This window comes from Chrysemys picta, chromosome 2 (genome assembly GCF_011386835.1).
Source record: "Chrysemys picta bellii isolate R12L10 chromosome 2, ASM1138683v2, whole genome shotgun sequence".
Taxonomy (NCBI): Eukaryota; Metazoa; Chordata; order Testudines; family Emydidae; genus Chrysemys; species Chrysemys picta.
The window spans coordinates 222,488,519-222,500,632 of record NC_088792.1 but is presented as its reverse complement, the minus strand read 5'-3'; the positions used below and the strand labels follow the sequence as shown (position 1 = coordinate 222,500,632).

The 12,114-nt window shown below is 38.4% G+C and overlaps 1 protein-coding gene across 1 annotated transcript in view; it reads left to right on the top strand.

Moving 5' to 3' along the window:
- OPRK1 (opioid receptor kappa 1) overlaps positions 1-11,710 on the top strand; it is a 43,279-nt gene extending 31,569 nt beyond the window's left edge. Inside the window, exon 4 of the mRNA XM_005301210.4 lies at positions 6,561-11,710. Coding sequence (XP_005301267.1) covers positions 6,561-7,093 — 533 coding nt within the window. The 3' untranslated portion in view covers positions 7,094-11,710. The remainder of the gene's footprint in view (positions 1-6,560) is intronic.
- Positions 11,711-12,114: the final 404 nt, after the last annotated feature.

Genomic DNA, 12,114 nt, shown 5'->3' with positions numbered 1-12,114 from the left:
CACAGAGCTATGGCCCATGTGATATCCTCAGGGCCATACAGCTAGTATTGGATGTGGCCCACAATGGTAACTAGTTTGAGAACCACTGCTTTGCAGGAACTTTTTTGACTAATAAAGCATTGACAGTCTCAATAAAGCAATAACTGGCTCTGGAAAGAGTCCCTTTCAGGTATCCTCAGCTGGGAAGAATAGTTGTCTGGCTTGCTTATATAATATTTTTAAAGAAATGAAACACTTAAGTCAGCAAGTTACCTAGGAATGTGCATAGCTTTTTAAGCACAGCAGTAATCCTATTCACTACAATGGGGTAGAGGTGCTTAAGGGTTAGTCATGTACCTAAGTACTTTGCTGAATCATGTGAGTGAGCTTCCTCCTCCTGAAACTGGAGACTGATAATTGTGCATAGTGAGATTGAGCACTATTTGCAAATGCACTTCAATGCTGACTGCAAAACCCCTGCATTTCTAATTGTCAGCCTCATTTGAGTAATTACAGCCAACTATATTGTCTGGTGCTTATTTGAATTCAACAAATAAATCGGGAGTAGGATGAACAGAGACGTCCCTTGGGTATGGTGAATCGGGGCGACTGCTGCAGGCCCTGTGCTTTGGGGCCCCACGGTCCGGTGCGATTGGTCAGCGCGTTCAGTCCCAGAAGTGACGGGTCGGTCCCGGAAGTGACGGATTCGTCACTTCTGTCCTGACTCCGCAACCCCCTAGGGATGGCCCTGAGGATGAAGTGACCATGCTACTTTTTTCACTTCCAGCCAAAGCTCAGGTTTAACCTCTAATTCTCCAGTGGGGAAAAGTATTTCTGGGTAGGACTCTGTGTGGTCAATTTAACGTCTGAGCATCAAATAACCTTGCCCATCTCTAAAAATTATTCTCTTAGATTGTCTAGCCCATCTAGTTCTCCTAATGCAGGATTATTCCCAACAGTGTATTTGCTAACAGTTTCTTCCTTCAGCATAAGTTTGGTATGTCTGACCTTAGTAGAGTTTCTCCTTTACTGACAGACCAATCTCTTTTTAAAAAATGTGGAATTCTAGTTTCTTCCAAGGCCCTGGTCCTGCAAACTGGCCATGAACAAATTCAGGCTGGAAATTAGAAAAAGGTTTCTAACCATCACAGAGGTGAGGTTCTGGAACAGCTTCCCACTAGGAATTGTGAGGGCAAACAACTTCGTTTTGAGAGGGAGATGGACAAATTTATGAATGTGTTTGTGCAACAGGGTTTCTTGTGATGGTGGGGGTAGGTCTCAATAGCACTGGGTCTTACTTCTGGATTATGTCTTATGTTCCTAAGGTTTCAGAGTAGCAGCTGTGTTAGTCTGTATCCACAAAAAGAACAGGAGTACTTGTGGCACCTTAGATTAACAAATTTATTTGAGTATAAGCTTTCATGGGCTACTGCTGGAGTGTCCGGCTTTTAAATATTACCAAGTTGGCAACCCTAGTTGCTTGGCTGGCTGGTCCTTGCTCACATGCTCAGGATCTAACTGCTAGCCATATGTGGGGTCAGGAAGGAATTTTCCCCCAGGTCAGTCTGGCAGTGACCCTGGGGGATTTTCACCTGTGTGGCTGTGGGTCATTTGCCAGGATTTTCTGGGTTTATTTTACTTTACCATTCCCCTGCCATTATGGGGACCTTGGGTAAGTTATAGTAAATATTTTACTAAAATATATTTAGCTAGGGTGGAATCGGAGTCAATTCCAACAGTTTCTTATTATGTAATTGAAAAATTTAAAAGACGATACTGGATCTAAATCCATAACAATGTACAATATTCTGCACTTTTTTGAGTAATTGAAGTAATTTTTAATTTAAAATTAAAGGAATGTGGATTACTGATAAGTGTCCATGTTCTTACTGAACTACTTACTGTCTATATATTCAAAGCTAATTTGGTAAGTAATTGGTTCTACCAGTTCTTTAAATTTCAACCTAGAAGACTTTAACCTATTAGAAGTTCAAAGATCTGAAAATAGCAGCTTTGAAATTCACATGCACAAAACTCATAGAAACATGAAAAAGGAAATGTGTAAATTGAATATCTTCCAAATGTTGCTCTAATAGGTTTGTTAAGTTAATAATTACAAATGTGCAGGAACTTTTTTGTTTTTTTTTTTTTTGGAGGGAGTTTCATGACTTTGACATTTTGTTTTGTTCTAGGAAAAAAAGAAATGTTTTTGAATGCCATTGGGGTTAACAGGGAATTTTAAGTATGAAAGTAAAATAGAAGCAACATTTCTTACTTCTCTCAAAATGTAAATCACATGCTACACAAAGCTCGTGAATGAGTTTTAAATGTTTTGCATGAGAATCTAACATTAAGTAACTTTTGTGCTATAGCCTTTAAACAGGGCCAGTCTTAGCATGTTTCCAAGTTTAAAAAAATATTTTGCTTCCACCTTCTTTCTCAGCTCCCTCCCCCCACAATAATGTATTAACTGTGATACTGCTTCAAAATAACAAATCCAGGGACTTGCTATGGTTTTCAAGACCTACACAATGACAGCTCTGGATGACCATGAGGACATTGTGAATAATCTGAGATCATTAGGAAATGCAGGGACATGTTTTCAAGGGTAATGATCATTTTAGCATCATTTTGCTCTTTTGCTACAAGGAGAAGGTCTAGAAACTTTTCCCAAAAATGAAAGCTAACTGAAATGAAATTCTCCTTTGCATTTTTTTGTTTCTTTGGAGAACCACCTCTTTCTTTAAATACAGACAGTGTGAGGGAGGTCTATATTGTGCTTTCTGCTACTTAAGAAATGCATTAACTGCATTGCACAAAAATGAGATAGCTAAAAAATATAGACACTTGTTCCCAGACTCCATAAAGCTGTCACATTTATTAATTAAGAGAGTGTAAAAAGAACTGAGTTGACATCTAAATCAAATATTTGCTGTAATTTATCTTGCAAAAACATGCAATACAATATCAAAGATGTGGTGAATACTAGAACTGAGAGGACGGAGGAAGAGCTGTTTCACAAAAGATTTTGAAATTTGGCTTTATTCAGAATTGGAACAAATCCTGAAAATTTCAAAGTTCTCCATGAAGAAAAATTCTGAAAAAAATTAGTTTCAGATCAATCAAAATTTGACAACATTAAATTGAGTATTTTATATTTATACATCTATTCTTGTAAATATTATAGAATATATAACACAATACAAGTTACATAATTTTGAAAAAAGTCATTTCAAAATGAAAAATCAAAAAGTTTCATCCAAAAATGTTAAAATAGGATGTATCAACACTTTCAGAAGTTTTCTCCCTTCAATTTTTTTGTAAATGAATTTGCAACAAAATTGACCTAATTTCATTAAGTGTTTTGATTTTGACAGAACTGCATATTTTGACAGAATATGGTTCCATCAAAGTTTCTCTGACCAATCCTAGTGAATAGTCTGTTGTAGATTGTTAAGAAACAATGCTGTACAAATAATACATTGAATCTTGGCTCCTTTTGAATCCTGATCCAGTAAATGCCAATGCATAACACTTTGCAGAAGAAGAATGATTCTAGTGGAGGAAAATGAATATGAACATATGTAACCTTTGGGTGGGCTAAAGTTCACTTCATTGCCCTTTTCCAATGCCTAAAAAACCCAACTACCACAGAAAAGCAGCTGGAGACTTAGAATTAGTCTCTAAGGATTTTCAGTATGGATTGCACAGGGTCAGCCTCCCCACATTCAAGTCCCCAAAAGACCAAAAGGAATGAACTTAATTAAGTACCAACTGTATAAAGTCTTATGATTAAAGAAACATAATAAATAATAATAACAATGTTTATAAGAACAGGAGTACTTGTGGCACCTTAGAGACTAACAAATTTATTAGAGCATAAGCTTTCGTGGGCTACTGCACACTTCTTCGGATGCATATAGAGTGGAACATATATTGAGGAGATATATATACACACATACAGGGTTTATAAGATGGCTATTTTATGTTTATAAGATGGCTATTTTATAGTCCATATACATTATCTTCACTATTATACATAAATGTAAATAAAGAAAACAAATTAAATCTAAACAGGTCAGTCCCCACAGAAACACAGTGAGAAGAAACTAAGCGCTTGTCTATACTTACATGCTGGTTCGGCGGCAGGCAATCGAACTTCTGGGTTCAATTTATCGCGTCTTGTCTGGACGCGATAAATCGAACCCAGAAGTGCTCCCCGTCAACTCCGGTAATCCTGCTTGGTGCGAGGAGTACGCGGCGTCGACGGGGGAGCCTGCCTGCCGCGTCTGGACCGTGGTAAGTTCGAACTAAGGTACGTCGACTTCAGCTACGTTATTCACGTAGCTGAAGTTTCATACCTTAGTTCGAATTGGGGAGTTAGTGTAGACCAGGCCTCAGAGTTCCCAAAAAGCTTAGGTTGAGTTCACCCGAGTATCAGAGTCTTTGAAACTCAAATCTATAAATCTGCTGAGTCAAAAGCAACATCTTCCTTCCACTTGCTTGTAAGAATCTTCAACTGGAATCCATGCAGACTCTTCCCCTTCCTCTGCTGAAATCACAGTTAGCCAGTCAGCTAACTGATTAACCAACCACTCAGTTAAGTATATAGATTAAAAAAAAAACTGTCACAAGAAAAATGCAAAAAATGAGAAAGTAAAATGACTTTTTCTCCATCATCACATTTAAATAAAAGAAAAGTTGGTGAATCATATTAGTTGAGACAATTTAACTACATTCAAAATTTGAACAACATTCAAAATATTCAATTAAAATAAAAGAAATGAGTTTTCCCTCCCGATTTTCCCTTTCTATAATTAACATTGCCCATGCTTCTCTTCTGCAGGGTTAACAATATCACTAACCTGCTGCAAAATAATTCAGACCTAGGAAAATACCCTGCTTCCTTCTCCTGGGCTCAGCTTCTCCCAGCCCACACAGGACACGTGGCCTTTTGTATAGCAGCTGCCCTGATTGCTTTCCCTCATGGAGTCTGACTCCAGTAGCTAGGGATTCTATTGAGCATACCCCAAACTACCACACCCAACTCCAGAAACTTCTGGATGTGGAGTGCTAATTGTGCATCTGCCTAGCAACAGTGACCCAGACCCAGCTCACTCCTATCCACCCCTCAATAGATCTCGTAAAGAGATATCTCCCTAGTGGGCACATGGATTCCACAGACAGGAATGAAAGCCAAACTACCAGTCATAGTGAAAAATGCCCAGTAAACAACAGTGGAGAATCTGACCCTTTGTCTTGTTTTCCCATTTATCTTGTGTCTTGGTTTATATGATGGAATACTACACTGACATAAGCAAGTGAACTTAAGAATATCACACTGACTACAAGTCTCCTGTATGATGAAGTAAGACTAGAACATAAAATAAAATGTCAGCATGTGACCCCCATTCATAAAATTATTGCAAGAACAGAAGTGAACTGATGTCAATGGGGTCAAATCCTGCAGTCCCTACTCAGACAGAATTCTCAATGAAGTGTTCTGCAAAAGGAGCAACTCAGTTAGACTCTGTGTATACCAGTTTGCTTTACCTATGATTCATTTAAAAAAATATATTATTTCCAAGGGAATGCAGCACTTAGACTGCATAGCGTTTGCACTGAAGAAAGCATGTGGGAAAACATTTCTGCAAACTAATTGTCTCATTGCAAGATTGTCTCATGATGGCAGAAATCTCACGAGATCAGCTAACCTCATGAGATTTCCACCATTCAGGAAGGCAGAAATCTAGCCTTTTTTGGTGGAAATAGCATAAAAGCAGCTACAAGATTTCAACTCAGTTGAACCGGTGGTGGAGCTAATAAGGAGGTGTGTGTGTGTGTGTGTGCGTGACTCCACCGCCCCTGCTAGCCTTTGGATGTATGTGTGTCAGCTTTGAGTCCATCCCACTCTCACCTGGCAGAGGCGGTTCCTGTCCTGTGGAGCTGGGCCCAGCTCCTTGCTCCGGGTGTTGTGACACCCATGTGCAATGTCACAATGCCACTCACTTAAATTTGGCCCACACAAACCTCCATCATGATGGAGAGGTGGCCGGGCCAAACCTGAATGGTGCTGCGGCTCCAGGTACCAGGCTCCAATGGCCAGAGTGAAGAGCCAGACCTAGTCCTGTGGGACAGGACCATTGCTTCCCAGCGAGTGTGAGGCCTCCAGTTCACCAACAACCCATTGCCCCTCCCTCAGTTGCAAAACCTGGCTCTGCCACTGCATGGAACCTGGCCTCAAATCAAATTGAGATCCAGAGCCTAACAACTATTCAGTGCATCTCTATAGATTGTATTTTTGTGCCTCTGTAGGTTTTATGCCACTCTTGTGCACAAAAGTTTGTATGTAATGTAATACATTTTAAAATATTCTCCAACTAGTCCTGAAAGACAGCAGTGGAAAACTAGTTTCAATGACAACTGAAAGCAATTATTGGAGTGATTTAATGATAACTCCATTTATTTGTATCACATTACATGGTAATCACTTTTGCAAGCTTATACTGTAATACAGATATAGGTTGGAATGTCTAATAATAAAGCAATTTTCTTCTTCTTCTTGCCTCTTCCATTTATAGATACTGCTAGTACTGAATGTTCTTTGCAGTTTCCAGACACTGATTATCTGTGGTGGGACATCTTCATGAAAATCTGCGTCTTTGTCTTTGCATTTGTTATTCCAGTTCTCATTATCATTGTTTGCTATACCCTGATGATCCTGCGCTTGAAGAGCGTACGACTTCTCTCAGGGTCTCGAGAAAAAGACCGAAACCTTCGTCGGATCACCAGATTGGTGCTTGTCGTTGTGGCAGTTTTCATTATCTGTTGGACTCCCATTCACATTTTTGTGCTGGTTGAGGCACTAGGGGATGTGCCCCATAGCACTGCAGCAATCTCCAGCTATTATTTCTGTATTGCTTTGGGTTACACCAACAGCAGTCTAAATCCTATCTTGTATGCTTTTTTGGATGAAAACTTCAAGCGCTGTTTCAAGGACTTCTGCTTTCCCTTTAAGATGAGGATGGACAGGCAGAGCACCAGCAGAGTCAGAAACACAGTCCAAGACCCTGCTTACCTGAGGGAAGTGGATGGGACAAACAAACCAGTATGACTAGTCGTGGAGATGTCATCTTACTGTCCTCAAGGAAGAGGAGAATCAAATGATCTTGGACTAACTCAAATAACCACTGTGGTTTGAGACATTTTTGATAATATTTAGGAATTCTCATAGTTTGAACTACAATACGTTATTTGCTTAGGACAGGGAATTCCCCAAAATAAGCTCAAAGAAAAAAGAAGACTCACTGCCAGATTTTGGAACCATATTTACAGTGGAGCTGAGCAAGTGGTAAAATACCCACTTTCAGCAAGGTAGGAAGTGCTTCATATTGTATCAGGTGACTCTGGACAAGAAAAAAATTGAACTGTTCTTCTTATAGCGTATATCTGCCACCATCTAGTCTATACCAAGCAACATTTGGTGGTAACACTAAATCAGGTTATGGCAGAAACTCTGTTTTGACCTAAAAATCTTCGCTTCAGAAACAAAAAGAAGGCATCTTAACTTATTTTGCTGCCTTACAATGAATAGTATCAGTTCTGAGACTACAAAACATGGCAGAGCTATGTAATCAAAATTCTCATTAACTACTTTGTGTGAAATAACATACGTTTGTCTGTATTGTGGAGATCCAGTTTAAGCATGATCTGCCTTCTGATCAAAATGATTTTATTGTGTCTGTGTATTGTGAAAATTTTCAATGTTTAAAAAAAATCAAGATTTAAAGATAATCCTTAATATATTTTAGCACATGTTAAGTCACATACGATGCGTACTGTTTTTATATGTGATTCTCCAAAAGATGTATATTTATTGATTGTGGATATTCCAGTATGCCTTTCAACAACTTGTTTTTCAGCAAAATGCTAGAAAAATGCAAAGAATTCTTGACTGGTCATTAAATCGTTAAAAAAACAATATAACACAAGACCCAACAGTAAAAGAGCAAATAGGCATGGCTAAAATTATTATATAAATAAAAAAAAATTAATGGTGATATCTTATCTCCTAGAACTGGAAGGGACTTTGAAAGGTCATCGAGTCCAGCCCCCTGCCTTCACTAGCAGGACCAAGTACTGATTTTGCCCCAGATCCCTAAGTGGCCCCCTCAAGGTCTGAGCTGACAACCCTGGGTTTAGCAGGCCAGTGCTCAAACCACTGAGCTATCCCTCTCCCATATGTTAGCTGGCTTTGATCTATACACCATTTAAGCAAATTTTAAAAAGCAAAGACTGTATACGATGACTGGTTACTAAAAATGTAGTAAATTGACACAAAAATCAATGAGAGTTAATTGTATTTATAAGTACACACTATGGCACTGGCTAGAGAAAGCTCTCATTACACATTTAGTCACATTGATACATTTAGCTTCAAAAGAGTCTTATACATCAAGTAAGTAATACTACCTCCATTTTTCAATAAACGCATAGAAGCCAAGGCAAAGAGAACTTAAGTGACTTGCCCAAGGTTATAAGGTAAGTTTATGGTAGAACTGAGACTAAACTACGGAACATCGTCTCCCACCCATGTGCTTTTAACTACTAGAACAACTACACCATCTAGGATCTTAATCTTACTCCCATTGAAGTTAATAGGAGTGTTGCTGTTGTGTTCATTGGGAGCAGAATTAGACACCAAGTGAACACCAACTGTTTCATCATTTTCATCACTCATAGTAAAGACTTGAGGTCACCGTCATAATTTACAGTGCAATTCAACTGGAGGCTGTTTTGTTGGTGCCTAAAGCTGCCTCTTAACTCCAAGCAGACATGTATGATTTTAAATAAAGATACACATGCCAATATTTTCAATAATGGGTGCCTAAATGTAGGCTCCTACGTTCATATTTAGGTACCTAAGTGAGTGCAGAGTCCACAGACTGCTAGGTGCCGAGCACTTTTGAAATTCATGCCACTTACTTAGGCACTTAAGCATTTAGAATCCTAACTTTAGGGACCTATTCTTGAAAATATTGGCCACAGTATCTGGTTAAATCTAGCACTTTCTGATTGTGCCTATATGGCCAAAATTTAATCATTTTTGTTGCTCTCCTCTGGACTTTCTCCAATTTGTCCCCTGAAATGTGGCATCCAGAACTGGACCCAATACTCCAGCTGAGGCCTTATCAGAATGGAGTAGAGTGGAAGAATTACTTCTCATGTCTTGCTTACAAAACTCCTGCTAATACATCCCAGAATGATGTTTGCTTTTTTTGCAACAGTATTACACTGTTGACTCATATTTAGCTTGTGATCCACTCTGACCTCCAGATTCATTTCCGCAGTACTCTTTCCTAGGCAGTCATTTCCCATTTTGTATGTGTGCAATTGATTGTGCCTTCCTAAGTGGAGTGCTTTGCATTTGTCCTTATTGAATTTCATCCTATTTACTTCAGACCATTTCTCCAGTTTATTCAGATCATTTTGAATTTTAATCTTATCCTCCAAAGCACTTGCAATCCCTCCTGGCTTGGTGTCATCTGCAAACATTATAAGTGTACTCTCTATGCCACTATCTAAATCACCAATGACAATATTGAACAGAACCGGATCCAGAACTGATCCCTGTGGGACACCACTTGATCTGTCCTTCCAGCTTGACTGTGAGCCACTGATAACTACTTTCTGGGAACGATTTTCCAACCAGTTATTCAGGCACCTTATAGTAGCTCCATTTAGGCTATATTTTCCTAGTTTGTTTATGAGAAGGTCACACAAGACAGTATCAAAAGCCTTACTAAAGTCAAGATATACCTTGGCCTTTTTAAATTTTGTTCCTACATGCTTGAGTTATTTATATTCATCCTTCCTAATTTGACATAGTTTCTGTAGGACGCCTTTCTGAGTTTCAAATAATTGAAGATCTCCTGAATAAGCCAGGGTGGTCTCTTGACATACTTCTTATCTTTCCTATGCAGTGGGATAGTTTACTCTTGTGCCCTTAACAATGTCTTTTTCAAAAACCTGCCAACTCTCTCAAACTGTTTCTCCCCTTAGATTTTCTTCCCATGGGATCTTACCTACCAACTCCCTGAGTTTGCTAAAGTCTTTCTTCTTGAAATCCATTATTTTTATTCTGCTGTATTCCCTCCTACCATTCCTTAGAATCATGAACTCTATCATTTCATGATCACTTTCACCCAAGCTGCCTTCCACTTTTTAATTCACAACCAGTTCCTCCCTATTTGTCAAAAATCAAATCTAGAACAACCTCTCCCCTGGTTGCTTTCTCCACCTTCTGTAATTAAATTTGTCTCCAATGCATGCCAAGGACTTTTTTGGATAATCTGTCCCCTGCTGTATTATTTTCTTAACAGATGTCTGGGTAGTTGAAGTCCCCCATCACCACCAAGTCCTGTGCTTTGGATGATTGTTAGTTGTTTAAAAAAACCTCATCCACCTCTTCTTGGTTAGGTGGTCTATAGGCCCCTGTCATGATATCACCCTGTTTTTTCCAACTTTTATCCTTACCTAGAAGAAAAATTGGGTTTGTTTAGTCTTGGGAAGAGAAGACTGAGGGGGGAACATGATAACAGTTTTCAAATAAAAATAAACAGTTTTTATTAAAGGCTGTTACAAAGAGGTGGGTGAAAAATTGTTTTCTTTAACCTTTCACGATAGGACAAGATGCAATGGGCTTAAATTTCAGCAAGAGTGGTTTAGGTTGGACATTAGGAAAATCTTCCGAATTGTCAGGGTAGTTAAGTAGTGGAATAAATTGCCTGAACAGGTTGTGGAATCTTCGTCATTGGAGGTTTTTAAGTACAGGTTAGACAAATATCTGTTAGGAATGGTCTACTTATTACTTAGTCCTGCTTTGAGTTCAGGCTACTGGAGTAGATGACCTATTGAGGTCCCTTCCAGTCCTACACTTCTGTGATTTGATTTGTATGTGCACATCTGTGATTTGCAGACGTAAGCCAGGCACCTGCAATGACTGCACATTCCCAACTCTGAAAACCTGGCTCATAATTCTTTACTTAAACTTTGCCTAAGTGGCTGTACTCCTTTCTAAATAATCTAACATTCAAAGAGATAGTGAATTTTACCCTGAGCTATCAGATGTGCCTAATGTAATAAGGGCAAAATTCTAGTCTCTAAAATCTCAATGTGGATCTACATTCTACTGCATATCTGCCCTCCTCTATGAAGAATTCTTAACTTGAGGTTCTGTGCAGTGTGCAGAGAATACACAATTAGGTTCCACATTGTGGATCAGAGAGCCATAGGATATATATGAAATGGGTTTCGTCCTTCATATGGCATTAACAATGTATAACTATAATTTTTTAAATTTAAATAATATGGTATGTGAAAGACGACAATTGAAATGTTTGGAAAGCAATCCAAAAGCCCTGTTCAAAATCATACGTGAATGGTAAAGCATCTTCCAGTTATTTAAAATAAACATAGGGTTATTCAGTAACTTCATAGTATCATCTGGGGAAATGTTGAAAAAGATGAGTGAACGGACTTGACCCCATGAGTTCTTCTCATTCTAAAAAAAAAAAGAAAGTGTATTTGTGTTCACATTTTGCTAGTGTACTGTATATATGTACATGTGTTTAAATAGAGGTGTTAGTCTCTGCATTATGTGCATTGCCCTGCCTTGTAATGAAAAATCAATGTAGCTCTTAAGTTGTAAAATAGAAATCTAATAATCAAATTTGTGTTTTGATTTGGTTATTTATTTAAATCACCTGACCTGCCTTAGTGGGGAAAGATATCAGCGCGTAGTAATTTTTGTATGATATGCAAATGTTATACTTGCTGAAGAATCATACAAATGTTCTTAAGGTTATTTTTTTCCTTGGAAGATTAATGGATGAATCAGTCTGGATAAAGAAGCAGGGGGTGAGAAAGTCATCTATGCTAATTTGCAACAGCTGAAGATGTGACGTTACAACATTTACTTCATCCTATTTGCAAGGCTAAAACATTTCTTAGAGGAAACATGAAAAAAGTGGATTATGCAGAAAACACATTGCACTAGTTGCAAGGTTTTGGTAATGCTTCCAGAAAACACAATTCCAAGGGATTATTACTGAATTGTATTGAAACTTGTACACT